This window comes from Littorina saxatilis, linkage group LG1 (assembly GCF_037325665.1).
Source record: "Littorina saxatilis isolate snail1 linkage group LG1, US_GU_Lsax_2.0, whole genome shotgun sequence".
NCBI classification, from domain to species: Eukaryota; Metazoa; Mollusca; class Gastropoda; order Littorinimorpha; family Littorinidae; genus Littorina; species Littorina saxatilis.
Window position 1 is genome coordinate 38,240,124 of NC_090245.1, and position 26,766 is coordinate 38,266,889.

The 26,766-nt window shown below is 43.0% G+C and overlaps 1 protein-coding gene across 2 annotated transcripts; it reads left to right on the forward strand.

The window, feature by feature from the left end:
* On the forward strand, positions 1-26,374 carry LOC138963800 (uncharacterized). 2 transcript variants are annotated; one of them, XM_070335682.1, is made up of 12 exons: positions 1-436; positions 5,766-5,966; positions 6,423-6,607; positions 10,286-10,421; positions 13,621-13,804; positions 14,132-14,292; positions 15,843-15,998; positions 16,574-16,722; positions 20,727-20,865; positions 22,133-22,213; positions 24,610-24,723; positions 25,740-26,374. In XM_070335682.1, the coding sequence occupies exons 1-12, from the start codon at positions 137-139 to the stop codon at positions 25,911-25,913; spliced, it is 1,980 nt and encodes a 659-aa protein (XP_070191783.1). In that variant the 5' UTR covers positions 1-136; the 3' UTR covers positions 25,914-26,374. The 2 variants fall into 2 exon arrangements, with proteins under 2 accessions (XP_070191783.1, XP_070191845.1); XM_070335744.1 differs by lacking the exon at positions 15,843-15,998.
* Positions 26,375-26,766: the final 392 nt, after the last annotated feature.

Below are 26,766 nucleotides of genomic sequence, written 5' to 3' on the forward strand. Positions count from 1 at the left end.
TGATGTGACAGCTGTTGGTTCATTTCAGCTGATTTATTTTTGCAAAAATGTTTTAAGCTGGTTGCCAGAATGAACTGGAACTATGGCCATTCCTAATATGAAAACATCCTGCATTTCTTTATGCCATGGGTAAGGTATGACGTTTCGAAAGCGAACGATATGCAAGGCTCTCCTTCCTTGTTTCTCGTCAAGTTGGCGTCGAAGCAAATCCGTGCATATTCACCCAGAAGTCGAAATTTGGGAATACGAACTCGCTGCTTCTGCTAGTACGCAATCTGCATCACACCTCCCGAGCAGGTTCGATCCTGCACAAGGTGAAGAATCAGGACACTTGACGGTTCCCATGCCATCGGGAGAACCCAACGTGAACACATCATCATCACAGGGACAAGACTTAGACTGTTCGACATTTAAAAACACGAGTTGTTCTCGTTTGGTGAGTTATTGTATGTCACTCACACATGTATGAATAAAAATAAAAATTGGATGTATCGCGTTCTTTACCCCTTTCAGACCCGTAATCTCTCAGTATCTTTTGTTCCTTCCGTCTGTCTTCAAATGAGTCTACAGGCGTTGTGCATCCCGTGTTGATGATAAGTGTTGGTTTACAAGTCAAGTTAATATTTATTTAAAAAAACCCTAGGGTTACATGAATAAAATAAATAAAAATTGCAATAAACACGACAAAAAAGATATATGTAATAATGAGACACAACACTTCTAATTACGCCCTCACGGTAAAACCAGTAGGGGCATGCTCCCGGGTCTTACCCCAACTTTAGATAAAGTGGTTATGAAAAAAGGGTGAGTGGCGCACCGTACGCCGGGTACCCGGGTAAGTGGCGCACCTTACGCGATTGACGCCACACGAAGGAAGGGAGATAAACGCGCAAAACACTGGAGAAGATAAGGAGCGTTGTGGACAGTGACCTTCTAAAAATAGTAACAGGAATATGGATTGAGCGTTGTGGACAGTGACCTTCTAAAAATAGTAACGGGAATATGGATTGACGCCACACGAAGGAAGGGAGATAAACGCAAAACACTGGAAAAGATAAGGAAGAGTTACTGGGAATGGATGAACAGAAAAACCAAAATCGGTTCAGCGCTGCGCGCTGAGAGCACGTGTTGAAAATGTTCATCGACAAGATTGTGTCCGGGGTGTACCTGAATATGCCCACCAAATTTGAAGCAGATGCATCGAGAACTTTGGCCGTGCATCGCGAACGCACGCACACACACACACACACACACACACACACACACACACAGACACACAGACAGACACAAGTCGTATATATATATACTAGAGGAATACCCGGCTTCGCCGGGGTGAATCGCGAGACAGAGACAGACAGCGTGGCGGTTCATCACAATCACCTCTGCAAGCGAAGTCCTGTCAAACGGGATTGAGAATTTTAGAGCTTATTTCTTAGCCCTATATTATCTGTTGTGGCTTCTCAAATGCCAGAACATACAGACAGACAAAAGCCGCTAGACCCCATCACAAACAGAACTCTACAATCAACAGGTTTTTTCCCACACACACACACACAAACACACACACAGAGAAGCCGTATATATATATATGTATATCTATATCTATAAATATATAGAGATAGGTGAGAGTGTATTTTTCGCGTGGCTATAAATTGATTCGACCTTTTCACTTTGACAGTAAGAACAACTTACGGGTGCAAGGGAAGCGTTCTGGACAGCGCAGTGACATTCTAAAAATAGTCACTCTCAGAAACGGGAATTTGGGGTGAACGGCGCGACAGAGACAGACAGCGTGGCGGTTCACCACAATCACCTTTGAAAGGCGAAGTCCTGTCAAACGGGATTGAGAATTTTAGAGCTTATTTCTTAGCCCTATATTATCTGCTGTGGCTTCTCACATGCCAGAACATACAGACAGACAAAAGCCGCTAGACCCCATCACAAACAGAACTCTATAATACATAGGTTTTTGCCTACACACACACACAAACACACACACACACAGAGAAGCCGTATATATATATGCATATCTGTATCTATAAATATATAGAGATAGGTGAGAGTGTATTTTTCGCGTGGCTATAAATTGATTCGACCTTTTCACTTTGACAGTAAGAACAACTTACGGGTGCAAGGGAAGCGTTCTGGACAGCGCAGTGGACAGCGCAGTGACATTCTAAAAATAGTAATAGTAACTTAGAACTGAACGGGAAAGCCACACGAAGGAAGGGAGATAAACGCCAAACACTGGAGAAGATAAGGAAGAGTTACTTATAATGGTGAAATGAACGCAAAAACGAAAATGAGTTCAGCGCTGCGCGCTGAGAGCACGTGTTGAAATATTTCATCGATGATATTGTGTCCGGGGTGTAGCTGAATACGGTGTCCAAATTTGAAAAAGATCCACCGAGAACTTTGGCGTTGTGATGTGGTGTAGCGGCTATGGTGTGTCGGTATGGGGGCCCGGGTAAGCTGAGGTGGAACCAAAATAGCTGAGGTGGAACCAAAATCGGTTCCGCGCTGCGCGCTGAGAACACTTGTTGAAATATCTCATCGATGAGGTTGTGTCCGGGGTCTCTCTGAATAAGCCCACCAAATTTGAAGCAGATCCATCGAGAACCTTGGCCGCGCATCGCGCACAGACACACAGACACACAGACAGATACACAGACAGACACACAGACACTAGTCGTATATATATATAGATATATATAGACTAGAATGAATACCCGCTTCGCCGGGAAGAAGTAGAGCCGAATGATACCCGGCTTCGCCGGAAAGAAGTAGAGGAATACCCGGCTTCGCCGGGATGAAAGCGTTGTGGACAGTGACCTTCTAAAAATAGTAACGGGAATATCCGGCTTCGCCGGGATGAAAGCGTTGTGGACAGTGACCTTCTAAAAATAGTAACGGGAATATGGATTGACGCCACACGAAGGAAGGGAGATAAACGCGCAAAACACTGGAGAAAATAAGGAAGAGTTACTGGGAATGGATGTAGTGGATCTACAGAAAAACCAAAATCGGTTCAGCGCTGCGCGCTGAGAGCACGTGTTGAAAATTCTCATCGACCAGGTTGTGTCCGGGGTCTACCTGAATATGCCCACCACATTTGAAGCAGATCCATCGAGAACTTTGGCCGTGCATCGCGAACACACACAGACACAAGTCGTATATATGTAGATATCTATCTATATATATATATACTAGAATGAATACCCGCTTCGCCGGGTAGCCGGCTTCGCCGGGAAGAAGTACTTAGAGCCGTACGCCGGCTTCGCCGGGTCCGAACAATGGACCCGCCAAGCTTAGGTCCCTCCCAGATTCGTGGAATGGGAACAGCACGAAAATGATTCAGTGGCCATAATGCCATTCCTGACCATATCGAGTCCCATCCTTGTCGACGAATGTAACCGTGTTAATCACCTTTGGAGGCGAACTCCACTCAAACAGGACTGAGCAAGTTATGGCTTCTCAAAGGAAGGCCAGTACATAAAATTACATAAAAGCCGCCAGACCACATCACAAACAGAACTGAACAATGCACAGGTGTTGCTTACATAGAGACACACACACTCACACACACACACACAAAAACACAGAGAAGCCGTATCTATAGAGAGATAGATGACAGTGTATTTTTCGCGTGGCTATAAATTGATTCGACCTTTGCACTTTTACAGTGAGGATAATTTACGGGTCCAATTTACGTTCTGTACACTGCGTTGACCTTCTAAAAATAGTAACAGTAACAGAACGCCGGGAATATATCCGAAGACGCTCAGCGCAGTGGACAGCGCAGTGTAGTAACTTACAACTGAACGGGAAAGCCACACGAAGGAAGGGAGATAAACGCCAAACACTGGAGAAGATAAGGAAGAGTTACTTATAAGGGTGAAATGAAGACAAAAACCAAAATCAGTTCAGCGCTGCGCGCTGAGAGCACGTGTTGAAATATCTCATCGATGATATTGTGTCCGGGGTGTAGCTGAATACGGTGTCCAAATTTGAAAAAGATCCACCGAGAACTTTGGCGTTGTGATGTGGTGTAGCGGCTATGGTGTGTCGGTATGGGGGCCCGGGTAAGCTGAGGTGGAACCAAAATAGCTGAGGTGGAACCAAAATCGGTTCCGCGCTGCGCGCTGAGAGCACGTGTTGAAATATCGACCAGGTTGTGTCGTGTCCCGGGTCTACCTGAATATGCCCACCAAATTTGAAGCAGATCCATCGAGAACTTTGGCCGTGCATGGCGAATACACAAATACACAAACACACAAATACACAGACAGATACACAAACACACAGACAAACAGACACAAGTCGTATATATAGATATATATACGACTTGTGTCTCTCTGTGTGTGTGTGTGTGTGTGTGTGTGTGTGTGTGTGTGTGTGTGTGTGTGTGTGTGTGTGTGTGTGTGTGTTCGCGATGCACGGCCAAAGTTCTCGATGCATCTGCTTCAAATTTGGTGGGCATATTCAGGTAGACCCCGGACACAACCTGGTCGATGAGAATTTTCATCACGTGCTCTCAGCGCGCAGCGCTGATCCAATTTTGGTTTTTTCTGTTCATCTTCCCAGATCCATCCCCAGTAACTCTTCCTTATCTTCTCCAGTGTTTTGCGTTTATCTCCCTTCCTTCGTGTGGCGTCAATCCATATTCCCGTTACTATTTTTAGAAGGTCACTGTCCACAACGCTCAATCCATATTCCCGTTACTATTTTTAGAAGGTCACTGTCCACAACGCTCCTTATCTTCTCCAGTGTTTTGCGCGTTTATCTCCCTTCCTTCGTGTGGCGTCAATCGCGTACGGTGCGCCACTCACCCGGCGTACGGTGCGCCACTCACCCGGCGAATACTAACCCGGTATTCGGCTCTACTTCTTCCCGGCGAAGCCGGCTACGGGGCGAAGCGGGTATCTATATATATATACGACTTGTGTCTGTGTGTGTGTGTGTGTGTGTGTCTGTGTGTTCGCGATGCACGGCCAAGGTTCTCGATGGATCTGTTTCAAATTTGGTGGCCATATTCAGGTACACCCCGGACACAACCTGGTCGATGAGATATTTCAACACGTGCTCTCAGCGCGCAGCGCTGAACCGATTTTGGTTTTTCTGTTCATCTTCCCAGATCCATTCCCAGTAACTCTTCCTTATCTTCTCCAGTGTTTTTGCGTTTATCTCCCTTCCTTCGTGTGGCGTCAATCCATATTCCCGTTTCTATTTTTAGAAGGTCACTGTCGACAACGCTCAATCCATATTCCCGTTATACTATTTTTAGAAGGTCACTGTCCCGGCGAAGCCGGGTATTACTCTTCCTTATCTTCTCCAGTGTTTTGCGCGTTTATCTCCCTTCCTTCGTGCGGTGCGCCGGCGAAGCCGGCGTACACCTGGTAAAGCCGGGTCCCCGGCGCAGCCGGGTATTTGGCTCGACTTCTTCCCGGCGAAACCCAAGTTACCGTCCGGGTTGGACGTTGGCAGTCACAGATACCACGTCGGGTCTCTTGTAACTAATATCCGATAGTGACTTGTGGTGTCATGGTGTTTCAGTGTGTGTGTGTGTCTGGCTGTCTGTCTGAGTGTAGATTTATATATATATATCTCTGTCCCTTTCTGTCTCTCTCTCTCTGCCTCTCTCTGTCTCTCTTGAGGTCTCTGTCTCTCTGTATCTGTGTCTCTCTGTGTCTGTGTCTGTCTTTGTCTCTGTCTCTGTCTCTCTCTTTCTTTCTCTTTTCATAACATCCGTTTTCTGCTTTGCACAGATCGTACCCCTCATTGTCATCCCCGACGAAACAGAGAATCCGGACTGTGGTGGTGGCGGTGCAAAGAGCCAAACCGATGATGACGCATTAAGCGGAAACATATCATTAACAGAGAATGAAAGTGATATTAGCATTTCAAGTTTTGCGGTTATCTCACGCCCGGAGGAGGCCATCTTCCCACCTTTGTCTTGGTGCACATATGTAAGCTCAGCATTAGCTTGTTTCGATGTTTCTTGGTGGGGTTTTTTCCGGTGTTTCTTGATTTTAATCGGTTCAGTTTTTTATGTTTCGTATCCAGTGAAATCAAGTCGAATCATATAAATCATAGTAATCATACTATTTTCATATCAAGAACTAATTTGTATCAGATGTGACCGTCAACTTGCCATATTTCCATCTGAGAAAGAACAAGTTATCAACACACACACACACACACACACTCACGCACGCATGCACGCCATCCCCCTCACACACACACACACACACATACACACACACACACACAACAGCACTTGATACTTAATGTACTAGGCTTTTACGATGCCTTACATTTTGCACCGTCATTTTCCTCGGCACCCTACCCTTTTTTTTCAACATTTTGCGCATATAAATTATAAGTTTGAAAATGGCATTTCATGGGATTCCATTATTTTTCAGGACAACAAACGTTTTCAATCGATTTCTGATGACCAAGATCAGTCGACTGTAAAGGCTTTGCAAATGGCCAGGGACAGCAAAAGTCTGGCCTCTTTTCCCCCATACCAGCGAGGCTCTCCGGCCAGCGTCAAATCCACGCTTGTGGGCGATCGACCCATGTACACTCAAAGCACAGTCCCGTCGTGGTGAGAAAGTCATAAACCACACTGACACACAATAGCGCACGCACACGCACGCACGCACACGCACACACACACACACACACACACACACACACACACACTCTGATGTGAAAGTGTTTACATTTTGGTCATGGGTGAGTTTCAAATGTCGTAAACGTATTTCACCAACATCGCAAGATAGTGTTTTTTTATGAGGGCAGTGCCAATCTCCTCTCCCTTGCTGCCTCCACCTTCTTGTCCCTGAATTTGGTCAGGTACCCTTTTCATCACCTTTTTTTTTATAGCTCAAATTCCTATAACAGCTCAAAGGGCTTTGCTTTTTTTTTTTTTTAATTAAAATTAGATCCATACAAGTTACAACAATCCCCAAAATCACACAAAACACATACTAATCACACAGGTACCAAGTGGACTGTAAATATAAAACAAGTCGCGTAAGGCGAAAATACAACATTTAGTCAAGTAGCTGTCGAACTCACAGAATGAAACTGAACGCAATGCCATTTTTCAGCAAGACCGTATACTCGTAGCATCGTCAGTCCACCGCTCATGGCAAAGGCAGTGAAATTGACAAGAAGAGCGGGGTAGTAGTTGCGCTAAGAAGGATAGCACGCTTTTCTGTACCTCTCTTTGTTTTAACTTTCTGAGCGTGTTTTTAATCCAAACATATCATATCTATATGTTTTTGGAATCAGGAACCGACAAGGAATAAGATGAAAGTGTTTTTAAATTGATTTCGACAATTTAATTTTGATAATAATTTTTATATATTTAATTTTCAGAGCTTGTTTTTAATCCAAATATAACATATTTATATGTTTTTGGAATCAGAAAATGATGGAGAATAAGATGAACGTAAATTTGGATCGTTTTATAAATTTTTATTTTTTTTACAATTTTCAGATTTTTAATGACCAAAGTCATTAATTAATTTTTAAGCCACCAAGCTGAAATGCAATACCGAAGTCCGGGCTTTGTCGAAGATTACTTGACCAAAATTTCAACCAATTTGGTTGAAAAATGAGGGCGTGACAGTGCCGCCTCAACTTTCACGAAAAGCCGGATATGACGTCATCAAAGACATTTATCAAAAAAATGAAAAAAAGTTCGGGGATTTCATACCCAGGAACTCTCATGTCAAATTTCATAAAGATCGGTCCAGTAGTTTAGTCTGAATCGCTCTACACACACACACAGACACACACACACACACACACACACACACACACACACGCACATACACCACGACCCTCGTCTCGATTCCCCCCTCTACGTTAAAACATTTAGTCAAAACTTGACTAAATGTAAAAAACAAGTCGCGTAAGGCGAAAATACAACATTTAGTCAAGTAGCTTTTGAACTCACAGAATGAAACTGAACGCAATGCAACGCAGCAAGACCGTATACTCGTAGCATCGTCAGTCTACCGCGCACGGCAAAAGCAGTGAAATTGACAGGAAGAGCGGGGTAGTACTTGCGCTGAGAAGGATAGCACGCTTTTCTGTACCTCTCTTTGTTTTAACTTTCTGAGCGTGTTTTTAATCCAAACATATCATATCTATATGTTTTGGGAATCAGGAACCGACAAGGAATAAGATGGTGTTTTAAAATTGATTTGGACAATTTAATTTTGATAATAATTTTTATATTTTTAATTTTCAGAGCTTGGTTTTAATCCAAATATAACATATTTATACATTTTTGGAATAAGAAAATGATAAAGAATAAGATGTACGTAAATTTGGATCGTTTTATAAATTTTTTTTTTTTTTTTACAATTTTCAGATTTTTAATGACCAAACTCACTCATTAGTTTTTAAGCCACCAAGCTGAAATGCAATACCAAACCCCGGCCTTCGTCGAAGATTACTTGACCAAAATTTCAACCAATTTGGTTGAAAAATGAGAGCGTGACAGTGCCGCCTCAACTTTCACGAAAAGCCGGATATGACGTAATCAAAGACATTTATCAAAAAAATGAAAAAAACGTATGGGGATTTCATACCCAGGAACTTTAATGTCAAATTTCATAAAGATCGGTCCAGTAGTTTAGTCTGAATCGCTCTACACACACACACAGACAGACAGACAGACACACACACACACACACACACATACACCACGACCCTCGTTTCGATTCCCCCTCGATGTTAAAATATTTAGTCAAAACTTGACTAAATATAAAAACACTGGCTGGGAGTCTAGCCAGCGTGAGAGGAAAGCGCTATAACTGGAACACACCGGGGACTGTGTTACTCCCGTTTTCAGCTGGTACCGGTGTCACGCAAACGTACGTGTCTGCACTAAAGTACGAATTACATGTATGTCTTATAAAAAAAAACTCAGATCCGGAAACAAATGTTGTTAGCACTAACCTAAGTAAAAAAATCTGACTAGGTTTATTATGTGACCCGCATCGGCTTGAAATACTCGCGGAATGTCGCTTTTTGGGCACTAAAGCTGATCAAAATTAAGAAATGATAAGCAACGGTATCATTTTATGGCTTTTCTGTATCATAAGTTTGTTATATAGTTTCTTGCTGTTATGCTGATGCATTTCCCCGACCATGCTTCAAAGTGTTGAGGCACGAGAAGTAAAACCAAAACCCATGTCAGTCGAGTTTTGTTCCGCGCTGGACACCCACGCTGGAGAGACACAAATTTAGGGGCTCCAGCGCGGAACAAAACGTACACCACTTGCTTGTTTTGATTGCTTCTTATGCCATAATGATGACGCATTGAAACACGAAATTGATACAGATGAACATAGAATGATATACCAAAAATAGTAAAAATAGAGGAATATTTGTACTTCAAATCCTTGTTAGAGAGAAATTAACGTTGAACGTTCATTTTTCACTAAAAAAACAAAACGCATGCAGGCCCTACATTTGGCCACTGTCAACGAACCAGGTAAGCAATAGACGTAAGTAGCTGTCTGCAAAGAAAACAATTATTCCCCGTTCTACTGACATTCATCAATTTTTGCTTGGTTCAGTGTGAAAGTCATAGTTTGTGTTTTTTATGAAAACACTTACGTTTACGTTACAACGGTACCAGCTGTAAAAGGGAGTAACAACGGGACCAGCTAAAAACAGGCGGAACACAGTCCCCGGTGTGTAGTGTGCCACTCCGGACCGTGTCGCTGTTCTTGGGTCAAAAAACGGCTCCATGCGCTCAACGATAAAGCGGTCGAGCGTGCTTTCTTTGAATAATAACTCCAACGACTACTTAAAGAATTTGGCAACAGGATTCAGCATCTCTATATATCCACATTCCCGAATCGGTTAATAAATGCCCGAGCTATGAGCGAAGGACAGCAGCAAAGCGCTTTAATACGTGCAGCTCCCGTATTCGCCGCGTAGCGGTTGGCTGGTTGGCAAAGCAAAATACGTCATGCCACATTTCAGGCAAAACGGCTGATATATAATAAGCGGTCAAAAGTGTGACGGACGGACGGACGGCGGGACGGACAGAGGCCTTTTCATAATACATGATAGATGTGAGTAAAATTATTACAATGAGAGTATAACAAAATATAAAAATATTGAATGAATAAAAAAACTGTCAACAAAAATGTTGTTTGTTTCTTTTATGTATAATGTTGCGTTTAAAATGAATAAAATTAGGAGAAAAACAACAACATCACCAACAACGTAGGACAGTTATTGTTTCTTTCAGTGTAAACTTTGAGGCTGATCTACCTTTCATCGACCATAATGCTGCCAAAACTATCGCCCAGAAGATAAACGCTTTGGAAGCGGACGAGGGGCCAAAGAAAGTAGGCTTCTTTTGCTGTGGCCGGTGCTCCGTAAAGGTGAGTATGTGTCTTAAATTATTTTTCCAAAGAAGAGGGCCCCAAAGGGGGGGTATCATCACGATCACGGGAAGGGAAATTTTAGCTTTCACGATCACAGTTACCTTGATTTTTGTTTTCACGATCACGAACACCAGTGGCAAATCACGTTCACGGTAAAAGTTGCATGTACAGAAAGCACGTGTCAAAGCAAACACAACCACACAGTAATTCGCTCCTCTGGATCTATTGTTTATTCAACACAAAGTGAGAACTGTTGCACTTTATTATTATTATTTTTTGAATTCTCTTTCATACACACATAGAAATACATATCATGATTTGTAATCAGTAACAAGAATGTTGTTTTCATTGTTTTCTCTCTCTCTCTCTCTCTCTCTCTCTCTCTCTCTCTCTCTCTCTCTCTCTCTCTCTCTCTCTCTCTCTCTCTCTCTCTCCACTCATACACATTCAACTCCCACACCCTGACTCACAAAGATGAATATATACTTGCACAATTTCACATTTCCAGAGCTAAATCTTGTAAACCCATTTTCTCAAAAACTATTGCGTGGATTGAAATTAAAGTACATGTATGTGTGATGGGTTCTTTATTTTCAACTTTGCCATTCAATTTGAGGTACACCATCGCCTGGTTTTATGGCCTTGAAATACAAAAGGAATGCTACAGGCCAAAAATGGTTTTACCTGAAAGAAGCGCGCAGTGGCAAAGCCACAAGCCTGAGCCTGCAAAGCAGGCGAGCCAACTAGGGGGGTCCGGGGGCATGCCCCCCCGACATTTTTTTCAAAAAACGGTTAAAATCGGTGCAATCTGGTGCATTCTGGGCATCATTTTCAGGGCTGTATTAGTGTTGTGATCTTGTTAAAAATCCCATTTTAGCCTCCCCCCACCACCATTCAACACACCTCAAAACTGGTGAAAACAACATTGACTACTGTGCGCTGGCTTCATTGCGACCGGCGCCCGGTCGCGTTGCGCGATATTCACACAGATCGTTTTTGCGGAAATTTTTCAACTTCACCGGAATAAATTTGACTTTACCGGATTTTGAAAACGGCTTTATCGGATTTCCGGCAATTACCGGAAAAGTAGCATGCCTGACAAAATCCCTAACGAACATGACTTTGATCGTCTTTGAGTTTGACATGACTCATGAGGATCAAGTGACCCAAACTGGCACGTCTCCCTGCCATTGTTTCTGAATTTAACCCATTGCTGATATTAAAGTTTACAGGCGCTAAAATAAATCCAAGCTTAATGCAAAGAAACGACAATTACTAGAATTAGAATATATGCCAAGCGTGTCCACGTTGCTGGTATGAAAAACACATCGTTCTAGTTTCGGTTTTGGCTACACGCAGACTCGATATCGAGCCAGTCGAGGTCACACTGAGCGAGTGACAGTCGGACGTGGCAATGTCGACAATGTCAATGATCTCACTCAAACTCAAAGATCTTGAACAAATTTCAAGATCTTTGCCTACATTCAGAACAGTCATAGAGCAACATAGATCAACATACCTTGATATTTCGTCTTCGGAAAGACCGACCCGTAGCCTGACCTTTCCACCAAGGAAGGCATTCTCGCCGCCTGCTTTGGTCTGGCTTGAATCCACAAAATATAACAGAAGTTCGATGACAGTACCGCTGTACGCCATTTTTGATCTTCGAATTCGAATTTGACTGAATACACTCAAAACTTTTGCACGAAGCCCTTCCATTGGATGAAGTTTGGCAGACTTTTGCAATTTGCCTTCTGATTGGATCTCTTTTTTTGTGTGATTGGTTCTCTTAAAGGGAAGCAATCGCTGTCAAAATCATATTTCTGAATGTGTTGTTGCTTCCCTTCAATCGGGATTGGCTCCTTGACGAATAGAGGATCATAGAGTGATACAGCTGTGAAAAATGTACGTTGAAAATAAAATGCTTTGCAATAATGCCCATCACGATCACGAAAACAAATCACGATCACGATCACGAGACTTGATTTTTTTGTCATCACGTATCACGGGCAAAGTCCCATCACGATCACAGAAATGGAAATTTCGGCAATCACGGTCACAGAAAGGTCAAAAAACGCCAATCACGATCACGATTTTAAACCCTTTGGGGCCCTCAAAGAAACACACACATCCGAAACAGATTGAGATAGACGCTCAATCGTCAAGATTAAAAAAAACACAAAAAAAACAGGTAAGTTTATGGAACTTTTCGTGATAGGCAAAACGATACATTCATAACAAGTACGTCGATTTAGTGTTTTTGGTGGAGGATGCATGGATATACAACAAATAATAATTTTGAAAGAAAGAAAATTAGCTTGACTTTATAGTCATGCCCTTCGTCTACGTTATCGATGAGTCTACGTATTACTGAGCTAAGTGCCTTTTTACATTTGATCGAATTTTGATTATTTTTTTCAGATAGACTGGGAATCGAATTGAGGGTGGTGGCGTGTGTGTGTGTGCGGTGTGTGTGTGTGTGTGTGTAGAGCGATTCCCGAAAAAAGTACTTGACAGATCTCCATAAAACGTATGCATTCTTCCAGATGGTATCCCCAACACGCTTTTTCTCATTATTTCGATAAAAAAAAATTTATGACGTCAGATCCGTCTTTTTACAAAAGTTGAGGCCTCACTGTCAAGTCCCGGCTCAGATTGTCAGCGGCGAAGGGGACAACACGAAAAAAAGGCATACTCCTTTCGCCGGCGTGAACTTTTATAATAATAATAATAATAAATGAGCATTTATATAGCGCAACATCATAACTTTACAATTATGCTCTTTGCGCTTGACACATTTAAAATTAAAACACAGTTATACAAGCATTTACATCTACATTCATAGTCAGCAACGCTTAATTAAAAGCATACACCATCAAACATACATACCAAAGATTCTTCCACTAACTAAGTAATAAAAACATGAATAAAATAGGTAGTGAAAACAAGGAAATACCAGCTGAATACCCTTAATCAAACAGAACATGTTATCTACAATACTGAAAAACAGCCCTAGATGTTTATATACATTATCACATTATCACTAAAACAACAAATACACTACATGTTGCCTACTGATGGACTGAGAAAACAAAATCAGGGGTTGTATTTCTTGAAGAGGTGCGTTTTAAGTGCTCGTTTGAATACTTTTGAGTTGAGGAAGGTACGTTTAATATCTCAATTCATGTTCGTCCAGAAATCAGAGAGTGAAGGGATCTCCGGGGGAAAAAACACTCTACATGTATTTGGCACTGCTTTACGTCGTAAACCAGATCCCTGGATTTCTCCGGGCAGGACCCGAAGGCACACGTCGGATCAGTACGTCTGGCGACAGCAACTGGAAACTGCGATCAGGAACTCTGGCGGGGGCAGCCAAAATGGTGTGCATAGAAGTTCTGTGGGTGGGGGGAGGGGGGGGGGGGGCAGGGATGTGAGATTGCGTGTGTGTATACGTGTGTATTTGCGTGTGTGTGTGTGAGTTTGTGTGTGTATGTGTATGTGTGTGTGTGTGTGTACGTGTGTGACGGTTGTGTGAAGGTGGTGTATACGAATGGATAGGTTAAAGAAGAAAGAGGGGTTGGTGCTGTGAGCTATGCTTTGTTATTGGTATGCTAACTGAGTGTTTGCTGAATTGTCAAGCTCAATGTATTCCTTGTGGGTTCCTTTTTGACACGCTAGACTGAAAACAATCTTGTGCTTTTGAAAAGGCCTCAAGGGCAGTTATCGGATTGGGAGCCGACTTCCACGCCTGCACGAGTTCAGTGAGAAGACTGATGCCCCGCCGCCTGAGCCGGACGGGTCGCGCGAACCGAAGCCTGAGGATTTCTTCGACTTCTTGGAACAGCTGGGTTCGGGCAGTTATGGCAAGGTAGAATGAACGGTGCGGGTTGAGTCGTCGGTTGGTTAAAGGTACCGTCCTTCTCCAGTAGTTATTACAAACAGAGAGCAAAGTATAGGTATTTTTGTTACTGAATTAGTTTTGTTAATGACACTTACGTCAGTCTGCGGAAATAATCCAACAAAAATGTCCTGCTTAACACGGGAAGCAAGATTTGTGTTATGCGTCAAGGCTCTCCAATCTGTGCGTCCCTGCGTCGTATACGCACTAGAAGCCCCAAAAACGTATTAGAAATTGATGCTGGGGGCTCCGCGACGCACTAAATCTAAAACGTGCGGGTCAGGACGCACTACGTATCCCTTATCACGCGTGCCATCGGTACTGTTTTCAGATAAGGTTCAGAACGATCTGTACCGACGCAAATTTACGGAGTTTATCTATAACCTACATGACCAGAATGTTTTTGTGAATGGAACTTTCAAATGTCGGCATTACATTGACATAAGCGCCCCAAAGATCATGTGTCGGCGAGGAATGTATGTGCCTTCCGTAAACAATAATATTAACCTCCTGATCTTCGGACCTTCTAAAGTTCCATTAAGGGGGTCCAGGGACCCTCTATACGTCAAATTTTGGGGTCCCGAGGAGGAGCTTTTGTGGGTAGCCTGGGCCCGTACGTGCAAGTGGAAGATATGCTCTTACCACTTGTTAAAGACTGGACAAATCTGTGGTCGTTAACATAAACGTTCACTGCACGGAAAGGCAGGTATTTTTAATGCGTTTTTGAAATGCTTTGTGGTCGATCGTCTCAGGGTGGACGGTGGGTGTAGTGTGGACCGACGGAAGGTTCGTCTTTCTCTTCTGGGTACGGTTAGTATTAAATGAAATAGCAAAAAAGAATTCACCAGAAAACTTCAGGAATTAAATCCTTGAAACGAAACTTACCAGCTTATTTTAGGGTGGAGGTCTTAAAAGGAGGGTTCCACTGTAGTTCCACAGCGTCCAGTATCACGGGAGATGTGGGCTGAGCTGCATGAAGCGAAACTGGGTCCCACCCAACTGGGTGGAACGCAACCGCAGGGTCGGATTCGTTGAAGATGAGATTTGGTTGTGATTTCAACCGATCGGACCATGTGGCTTTTTGTTCCCAACCAGTTGAGTCGGACCTAGTTTCGCTGCGTGCACCTCAGTCCGGATGCCCTGTTTTTTGTTTGTTCGTTCATGGGCTGAAACTCCCACGGCTTTTACGTGTATGACCGTTTTTACCCCGCCATTTAGGCAGCCATGGCCACACGCCGCTTTCGGAGGAAGCATGCTGGGTATTTTCGTGTTTCTATAACCCACCGAACTCTGACATGGATTACAGGATTTTTTCGTGCGCACTTGGTCTTGTGCTTGCGTGTACACACGGGGGTGTTCGGACACCGAGGAGAGTCTGCACACAAAGTTGACTCTGAGAAATAAATCTCTCGCCGAACGTGGGGACGAACTCACGCTGACAGCGGCCAACTGGATACAAATCCAGCGCGCTACCGACTGAGCTACATCCCCGCCCTGATGCCCTGTTTGATGCCCTGCAGGTGTATCTGACACGGTTCCGTGTAACGAAGGAACACTTGGCGGTGAAGGTACAGCTGACGATGCAGAGGCGGAGGGCGGAGGTGGAGGTGCGAGTGATGTTGAGCACAGGCAACTACCCCTTTCTTGTCTCCCTCCACTCACACTTCAGCACCATGGTAGGTCAAGGCGAGAGAACTCAGAACTGACTCGCAAAACTGACCCGTGGGGGAAGGGGGGGGGGAAGGGGGGGGGAGGGAGGGGGGATGGAGGAGACTTGCTCGTGGTCTGATGTATTGACAAGTGTTCTCTGTGTTGATTGCATTTTCCGTATTTATCGTATTGACGTATCTTCTCGGTGGTTCCCTGAGTTTTTGTCATTAAGTCTAATGAAATCTGTTGCCATAGAAATTGAACATGCAAGGCGTTCTGTGTGTGTGTCTCGTAGTTTTCCATGTACTTTGAAGCGGAGAACCATCCCGGACCGGTCCTTCGGGTTGCTTAGCACTCTCATGTGTTCCCAACGAGCATTTTGAAACGCTCTCTGTGTTTTGCAGTTTGACCTGCACGTCGTAGTGGAGAACATTCCCCGTGGGTCGGACCCTTTTTAGTTGGTTCGTTGCATTATACATTTTGATGGAACATTTCAAGTGGTGTGTGTGTGTGTGTGTGTGTGTGTGTGTGTGTGTGTGTGCGCGCGCGCGTGTTTTCGTGTGTGTGTGTGTGTGTGTGTGTGTATGTGTGTGTGTGTCAGTTTGCCCTGTACATCGTAATGGAGTACCTTCCCGGTGGGTCCCTGACCAAGAGACTGACGGAACCGTTCTCTCCCGTAGCGGCCGCCTTCTACAGTGCTCAGATTGCGCTTGGCATCATGTACCTGCACAGTCAGGGAATACTGTTCAGGTAATTGCTCAGTCTCATCAAAATAATAATATTGAAAAATCTGAGAATCGCTCTTCTCCTTACCTTTCTTCTCCTATTTTTCTCCTCTCTTAGTCAGTATTTGTTGCATTTCCATTTGTCTGTCTGTCTGTCTGCCCGTCTCAGTGTCTGTTCATCTGGGATTCTGTCTCTGTATCCATTATTCACATCCACCGGGTGCACCTTGCACATTTCAGAAAAAGAAACAAGTCGCGTAAGGCGAAATTACAACATTTAGTCAAGCTGTCGAACTAACAGAATGAAACTGAACTCACTGCATTTTTACAGCAACATCGTCAGTCCACCGCTCGATGCACAGGCAGTGAAATTGACAAGAAGAGCGGGGTAGTAGTTGCGCTGAGAAGGATAGCACGCTTTTCTTTATCTCTATTCTTTTTACATTTAGTCAAGTTTTGACTAAATGTTTTAACGTAGAGGGGGGAATCGAGACGAGGGTCGTGGTGTATGTGTGTGTGTCTGTGTGTGTGTGTGTGTGTGTGTAGAGCGATTCAGACTAAACTACTGGACCGATCTTTATGAAATTTGACATGAGAGTTCCTGGGTATGAAATCCCCATACGTTTTTTTCATTTTTTTGATAAATGTCTTTGATGTCGTCATATCCGGCTTTTCGTGAAAGTTGAGGCGGAACTGTCACGCCCTCATTTTTCAACCAAATTTGTTGAAATTTTGGTCAAGTAATCTTCGACGAAGCCCGGACTTCGGTATTGCATTTCAGCTTGGTGGCTTAAAAATTAATTAATGACTTTGGTCATTAAAAATCTGAAAATTGTAAAAAAAATAAAAATGTATAAAACGATCCAAATTTACGTTCATCTTATTCTCCATCATTTTCTGATTCCAAAAACATATAAATATGTTATATTTGGATTAAAAACAAGCTCTGAAAATTAAATATATAAAAATTATTATCAAAATTAAATTGTCGAAATCAATTTAAAAACACTTTCATCTTATTCCTTGTCGGTTCCTGATTCCAAAAACATAGATATGATATGTTTGGATTAAAAACACGCTCAGAAAGTTAAAACAAAGAGAGGTACAGAAAAGCGTGCTATCCTTCTTAGCGCAACTACTACCCCGCTCTTCTTGTCAATTTCACTGCCTTTGCCATGAGCGGTGGACTGACGATGCTACGAGTATACGGTCTTGCTGAAAAATGGCATTGCGTTCAGTTTCATTCTGTGAGTTCGACAGCTACTTGACTAAATGTTGTATTTTCGCCTTACGCGACTTGTTAACTTTCTGAGCGTGTTTTTAATCCAAACATATCACATCTATGTTTTTGGAATCAGGAACCCACAAGGATTAAGATGAAATTGTTTTCAAATCGATTTCGGAAATTTTATCTTAATAATAATTTCTATATTTTTTATTTTCAGAGTTTTTTTTTAATCCGAATATAACATATTTATATGTTTTTGGAATCAGAAAATGATGAAGAATAAGATAAACGTAAATTTTGATCGTTTTAAAAAATTTATTTTTTTTACAATTTTGAGATTTTTAATGACCAAAGTCATTAATTAATTTTTAAGCCACCAAGCTGAAATGCAATACCGAAGTCCGGCCTTCGTCGAAGATTGCTTGGCCAAAATTTCAATCAATTTGATTGAAAAATGAGGGTGTGACAGTGCCGCCTCAACTTTTACAAAAAGCCGGATATGACGTCATCAAAGGTATTTATCGAAAAAAAGAAAAAAACGTCCGGGGATATCATTCCCAGGAACTCTCATGTCAAATTTCATAAAGATCGGTCCAGTAGTTTGGTCTGAATCGCTCTACACACACACACAGACAGACAGACAGACACACACACACACACACACACACACACACACACACACACACACACACACACACAGTACACACACACACCACAACCCTCGTCTCGATTCCCCCCTCTACGTTAAAACATTTAGTCAAAACTTGACTAAATGTAAACAAGTCGCGTAAGGCGAAATTACTACATTTAGTCAAGCTGTGGAACTCACAGAATGAAACTGAACGTAGTCCGCATTTAGTCAAGCTGTGGAACTCACAGAATGAAACTGAACGTAGTCCGCCGCTAGTGCAAAAGGCAGTGAAAGTGACGAGCCTGTTTGGCGCGGTAGCGATTGCGCTGTGCTTCATAGCACGCTTTACTGTACCTCTCTTCGTTTTAACTTTCTGAGCGTGTTTTTAATCCAAACATATCATATCTATATGTTTTTGGAATCAGGAACCGACAAGGAATAAGATGAAATAGTTTTTAAAACGATTTCGGAAATTTAATTTTGATCATAATTTTTATATTTTTAATTTTCAGAGCTTGTTTTTAATCCAAATATAACATATGTATATGTTTTTGGAATCAGAAAATGACGAAGAATAAGATGAAATTGTTTTTGGATCGTTTAATAAAAAAATAATTTTAATTACAAGTTTCCGATTTTTAATGACCAAACTCACTCATTAGTTTTTAAGCCACCAAGCTGAAATGCAATACCAAACCCCGGCCTTCGTCGAAGATTGCTTGGCCAAAATTTCAATCAATTTGATTGAAAAATGAGGGTGTGACAGTTCCGCCTCAACTTTTACAAAAAGCCGGATATGACGTCATCAAAGGTATTTATCGAAAAAATGAAAAAGATCCGGGGATATCATACCCAGGAACTCTCATGTCAAATTTCATAAAGATCGGCCCAGTAGTTTAGTCTGAATCGCTCTACACACACACACAGACAGACAGACACACACACACACACACACACACACACACACACACACACACACACACACACACATATACACCACGACCCTCGTCTCGATTCCCCCCTCTATGTTAAAACATTTAGTCAAAACTTGACTAAATGTAAAAAGACTGAGGACCGAAGGTTCACGGGGAAAGCGTGCATGCACAGACGAATTTACATGCTACATGTACTATATTTACCTAAACCAGCATTTGATGTCGGTTATATTTCGGGCATTTCGGAAAAACCCCAAAGGTCTGAAAAATGAAGAAGACGCGATTTTCCTGCGATGCTTGTCAGTTGTGGTTCGGGACACATTTCAGGCAGTTTAAGTTTCATACACCCGCATGGATTCGGCATGCATACAGTCATTACTGAACATGCAGATCATTCGGTCATTTCAACTGGTCAAACACTGAAATCATTCAAAAAGAACAGAGAGAACAGGGCAGCGTTCATGAATTTGTTTCACCCAGAGACCTGAAACGGGACAGGCAGCCGGTACAGTTGCCTACAGGTAGGCTAGTTGAAGTGGTCAAAATAGAGCACAAAAACGACGTCTGTCTCGCACAGAGATCGACGGGAGCAGTGGCGTGGTGGTTAGACGTCGGCCTCCTAATCGGGAGGTCGTGAGTTCGAATCCCGGTCGCTGCCGCCTGGTGGGTTAAGAGTAGAGATTTTTCCGATCTCCCAGGTCAACTTATGTGCAGACCTGCTAGTGACTTAACCCCCTTCGTGTGTACACGCAAGCACAAGACCAAGTGCGCACGGAAAAGATCCTGTAATCCATGTCAGAGTTCGGTGGGTTATGGAAACACGAAAATACTCAGCATGCCTACTCAACGAAAGCGGAGTGAGCTGACTATGCTCTCAGAGTATAGTGTGGGGAATCCAAAATGGGCAAACGAGCTCACACGTAACCAGAAAATTCTGGAACGCTGAAGAAGAAGAAGAAGAAGAAGCACAGAGATCGACCTTGGCCGAGGTGCATGACAAAGTTACCAACCGGGTGAGAGCCAGCGGCGGTGTTGGTTTGGTTGAAATTGAGATTTGATGTGATTTCAACGAATCAGACCCCGCGGGTTGTTCTCTCCCGGTTGGGTGGCCTCTACTTTCCAACTTTCGTGCACCTCAGCCCAGCAACCGGTTTGCCAGCCGGTACAATTGCCTACAGGTAGCCTCGTGAGATTAGTTAAACTAGAGCACAAAACGATGTCTTTGTTTCACACAGAGACCTGAAACCGGACAACGTGTTGTTCACAGAGCACAACAACCTCAAGATCTGTGACTTCGGCTCGTGCTTACCGGGTTGTTTCGGCAAGAAGAACGTCAAGGTCAGCACGGGCACACCGCGCTACTGGGCGCCAGAGGTGAAGATCGTTGGTCAGAGAGGATGTGTGTTGGTGTGGATGATTGTGCAATTATGTTTGCGAGGCGGCGGCTTTTGTTGAGTACCTTTCTTACTATTTCTCGATTTATGAGCTCTGCATTGCATGGATGATGTATTATATGGTTCAGGAGATTGATATGCTTCAGAGATTTTTCTGCTGAATCATTTTGCATGCTCCACCCTTCCGATTCTGTTTATACTGTCAGCCAAAGAACACCCGAGACCAACTGCATTCAATCGCTATATAAGTTGAACTATTCTCACAGACATCTTCACACGATGAACCATGCTATGCATGCACTTCCATTGCTTCTCTTTTTCTTGGCCCAGAAAGAGCGACGAATTGGACAGATTGAGAATCAAAGTCAGACAGGGAGGACAAATAATTGCCGCAATTATGACAGGCTTGGATGGGAGAGTGCACAGGAGCATGTATCAAAGCGCCGGTCGATCATTATTTACTCCTTCATGCTGGTGAATAGTAGTACTAGTAGTAAGGGTACAGTATAAGCATGAAGGAGTAAATAATAATGGACCGGCGCTTTGATACAAGCTCCTGTGGGATAGTGGGTCTGATCGGACCTGTCATGATTGTCGCCAGTGATGGCGTCAAAGTCCTGTGGGCCTTCACCAAACAGAAACCTTGCAATCTTTAACAATACCTCTGTTCCCGAGTAAACCATCGTGCATAGGCTACCACTCTGTTCAGGAGTTTACGTTTGGTTAGAAAATATTTCCACTTTGACATATATATACATGTACCACAAATCGGCAGCCTGACTCTTCTGTGCAAAGTGGGGGTATTTCGATGTATCAAATAACCCTGGGCTGGGGTACAAAAATGCCACCTTGCACAGGCAGCAACCAGGCTATAGATTTTGGTATACATGTGTTCAAGTGGAAGGATGCTTTCATCCCATGCAAAAAAAAGCCTCGGCGGATTTATATTCACAAGACGGTCTACACGGGCACAAATGTCCCACTCTGTACAGAACGCAGCCAGGCTGTAGATATCTGGATCGTGTCCAAATGGAAGAATGCGCAGTTTTTTTCCCACGAAAAAGCCTGGACAGTTCTGGGTTGGTTTACAATTTTGCGATACCTTTATTCTTTCCAACACCCAAAGCAACGTTATATAATTTTTTGAGCGAATTAAGCGGGGTAAGTTCCTTTTGATCAGTCAGCTTTACCCATGCACCGGGAAAAAAAAATGTGTAACGGTGTGCATGTGATTGGGGAGTGTGCAGAAGCTTACCCAGAAGTCCTACGCCCGGCCGGCTGACTGGTGGTCTCTGGGTCTCATCCTTTTCCAGATGCTCAATGGTCGGGTACGTTGGCGTTTTTCATTCTTAAAGGGATACTATTTGTCTGACCGTTTAACAGGAGAGTTTGACTAAATTAAAAAAGCTGGGGTATTCACTGTACCTGTGATCTAAAAGCACATGGCACAATTTTCTCGATAGCGCACTAGGCCTACAAGTGTGGCAATTAATAAAATCAAAGTAAATGAATGAGCTTCTAGGCGCTGCTTCTTTCCGGTGCTGGAAACAAAAGTGACAGTCCAGAGACGCCGCCTGGCAGCTAGACGGATAGCGCCCTATATGACGCGGTAACGGCAACACGTGCATTAACGCCATCTTGCATCAAGGGAAGTAACCCAAACAAACCCTCACACAGAATGCCATTTCTTCGCATAGTTTACGAAATGTTAATTAAAGGCACAGTACGCCTCCCGTAAACCCATCTCAGATACTGTCAGGCTTTTACACACAGTACAAACACCCTTCCATTTGAACGCTCACCAAACGGGAACATCTTAGGTGCCCTACGTAAAGACTCGAGCAATTTTTAAAGAATTAATTTTGCGGATTGTGTCAGAGACAATCGGACCGTGGTGCGTTTTGGTGCTAGACCTAACTTTTAAAATCGAAATAATAAATTGACATCTTGTCACACAAACATTATTAAATCACAAAAGAATTCTTTTTTTCATTAAGACAGGATCAGTGCAACTCGAAGTTTTCAAAATTTTAAAAAAGATATCCCGGAAGCAGGGTGACGCAAGGTCGTGGTTCTCGCATCTTGAACACACGGCCAGTACCGTGTAACTGGCCTTGATACGGAACGATCCAAGGGGGGCAATCTCAGTCATCTGAAAGAGGGAAATCCAAACGCAATCCGCTTTGTTCGATTTTATGGGCTTGGACGATAGAGAAAAATAAGAAAAGCAAAAGCTGGAGTCCAGTCTGGACGAAACTGCTATCAAGAACGCAGAATTGATTTTTTCTGAGTTTTTTGTTGTTGCCGTAAGCGCCATGTTTATCGGAGCAGGAAACTCTTCCAGGGTGAGGCCCCTTCGTTGATGCATGTCAACAAGCATCAGATGTGCGAGAAGCGAAATTGTGCCACAACTTCAGTTTTAGCTCGACACGGCGCTTACGGCAAAAAAAAAAAAAACTCAGAAAAATTCATTTCTGCGTTCTTGATAGCAGTTTTGTCTAGACTGGACTCCAGCTTTTGCTTTTCTTATTTTTCTGTATCGTCCAAGCCCATATAATCGAACAAAGCGGATTGCGTTTGGATTTCCCTCTTTCAGATGACTGAGATTGCCCCCCTTGGATCGTTCCGTATCAAGGCCAGTTACACGGTACTGGCCGTGTGTTCAAGATGGTGGTTCTCGTAGCAGACGACGGTTTATGCCCATCATCGGCCAGTTCAAGTTCCTCTGAACAGTCAAAAGCCATCGCTAGAACCACAACCGTTTGTTTCGTGCATAGTCAGAGGTACATAATAACGTGCTATTGCAGATAAGCTCACATCGAGTCGCATTCAAATTACTAACTGACGACTTCATTGTGAAAAAGGGAAACTGGATCACACGGGTTCACAATGGCTCAAGGGTAAGATAAACCACGCAAAAATAAATTCTTTGAACATTGCTCGCTCTTTAGGGAGGGCACCTAGGATGTTCTCAAGCAGTGAGTGTTTAAATGAAAGGGTGTTTGTACTGTGTGTAAAAGCCTGACAGTATCTGTGGTAGTTTACTGGAGGCTTTCAAAACTCTTTTGCAAAGTCAAGGCAGTCCTGCGCGGTAGCATTATTTGTAACGCAACATCTTAGGTATAACTTTAGAAGCGATCTGAGGGCCTTGCATGGTTTTTCTTTTCTTTGATATTTTCCCTTGAACAATCCAGGCTACCAGGATGACTTGTTTATCGATTTCATCACTCTTCAACACGTTATCACGTCCGTCCTAATTGCCCTAAATTAAGATACTGGATCACCGATTTTGGCACGACCAGTTTCTTCGCAAGTTGCCTTCGCCAGCCTTCCAGGCTTTGGGCAGGTGCCACCCTGAATGGTTTAATGGCCTTGGTTTTGTTTATCTGTAAAACTAAATTCTGGAGCACCTCTCAGACTAACTATGCCAACCCTGCCACAAAGTATGAAAGCATTGTTCTTCATCTCGTTTCAGTTCACTGTTAACTAAGTCGTGTCATGTCCCTGGCCGCTGCTGAAAAGACCGCGCATATGAATGTTCTTTGCCATTGTTTTTCATGTTTTGGTAGCTTCTGTTAGGTAAATAAAGTCTTTTATGTATTTAAAAAAGATTTATGTTGGACTTCTTTCTCAACATAGCGTTCTAACACTGCGTTTTCCATAATTATGCTACCTTACATTTATCTAAATCGGTGCAATGATTATGTGACTTGTCTTCTGCCAGTTTCCCTTCTCCAATTCAGAACCTGGATACTGTGCCTTCACGCACGAAGTTCTTACCGCTGAACCAAAATACGACTCAAAACTTCCGAAAGACGCAATTTCCTGTTGCAAAGGAGTAAGTATGCTAGCGTGCCGAGGTGTCAATTACTGACAAAATTAATTTGAAGAAATACTAAATAAATAAATAAATGACATCCGCTCTATAGCATTTTTATTCTGACAGATTTTGTTCTGAACGATTTTGTTCTGACAAAGACTTAAAACCTTTTTAGGAATATAAGAGTACACATCTGGTAAACATCTCCAAGTTTACATCGTGTTAAAATGAGTTGTGGGGGATATATTAAGAAAAGTGTTCCACATTTAAATGGATTTGTAAAGATGGTAAAAATGAAAAATTTGATGATGTTGATGAAAAATATTCATATAGTGTAAGGTGTAATAAGAAAAAGTTTGATATTGACTGGAAATGGTACAGAGATTTCTTTGATCTTTTCTTTCTTTATTTGGTGTTTAACGTCGTTTTCAACCACGAAGGTTATATCGCGACGGAGATTTCTTTGAGAAAATGGATTGAGTATATATATATATTGATTCTATGCTCTCGATTTAGATAGTTTGTCTTCATGTCATCATTATTATTTTTTCTTTCCCTAGTTTTTACGTAGAATGTGTTGTATTTGTCCTGTTTGTATTTTCTACGTCCAGAAGTTGTAATTGTTACTGACACGAATGTCAAATGAATGTATGTCGTTTTGTGAGTATATATATATATATAGATATAAAAAACAAATTTAAAAAAAATAAACATTAGTTGTGGGGGATATATTTAAATCGGACACAAAGGCGACCACATCAGTCCTTGCAAACCACGAGATTCAGTCAGTTTCTGACCCTGTATGCTTTCAAAACTAACGCACCTACAGCGGACCCGCCTTTTAAGATTTAGTCTTAAAAGAAAGAATGTCTTTAAATGGAGGTTATGAGTAGAAAATCTATGGGGAAAACCTTAGTGGCGAGATCTCAAAATGGAGGGGAGGGGTCTCAAAATGGGGGGGGGGGGGGGAGGGGGAGGGTGTACTTAAATTCATGTACAGCAAGCAAAACTGAGATTGAGTGCGGCGTGTGCAGCTGCTGACCAAAGCCCCTGACAGGAGACTGGGAGGTCCAGAAGAGTATGAATGTTTGACGGACCACCCGTTTTACCGGCGGAGGGTCGACTGGAAGAAACTGGAGGCTTTGACGGCCAGGCCTCCGCCCATGTACGCCCATCGCCATGCCTCTATGCCCACCTACATTCTGTAGCCATATCATCTCTGGAGTATTCCAGCCAACTGGCCACACCTCTTTGCTTGGTCCCAGACTTCCAAGAAACTGACAGGGTTTTGGCCGTGCGAAGGGAACTGCCGCCTTGTGTACTGATAATTTCTGTGTCGGTGCCTTTGCTGACATGCCACGGTCATTTTTCTTAAAAGAAATCCTAGAGTGATAATGGTTCCGATGATAACAAGACAGCTCGTCCCGAAGACAGTTCTTGTGTTCCAGTGTCTCCAACAATTGAAAGGCTGGAATCGATTTATCTGCTACTGAAGCCTCTTCAGCCTGCGGTCGTCTTTGTTCAAGTGGATCAGTGACCATTCCCCGCCTAGCCTTTAAGTCTTGACGGAACAATGATTAGTGCAGACAAATTTGTATCATACGCAGTCATTTCCGCCTGAGCCTAGGCGGAACAATAATCAGTGATTACAAACATCACATCAAATATCGCACATTTGCTGATTAACTTGTCAATGCATATTGGCGTGGTTAAACCACGCCCATCATGTCATCGATCGTGGTATCAGTTTTAGTTCTTGGCTAACTTGCATGCTTCAATATAGTCGTCTCGATCAGTGTGTGTCGCAAAAGACTGATTTAGTTTTGCCCTTTGGTGGTGTTCTCTCTCCCTCAGTCTCCTTCCTCTCGGCCTCTCTCTCTCTCAGTCTTTTTTCTCTCTCTCTCTCTCTCTCTCTCTCTCTCTCTCTCTCTATCTCTACCATGCAGTCTCTCTCTGTCTCTCTCTGTCTCACATACACACACGTGGCACACACACACACACACACACACGTGACGTTCACTGATACATGTGTGGCCATTTCTGTGACTTTGGACACTGTTG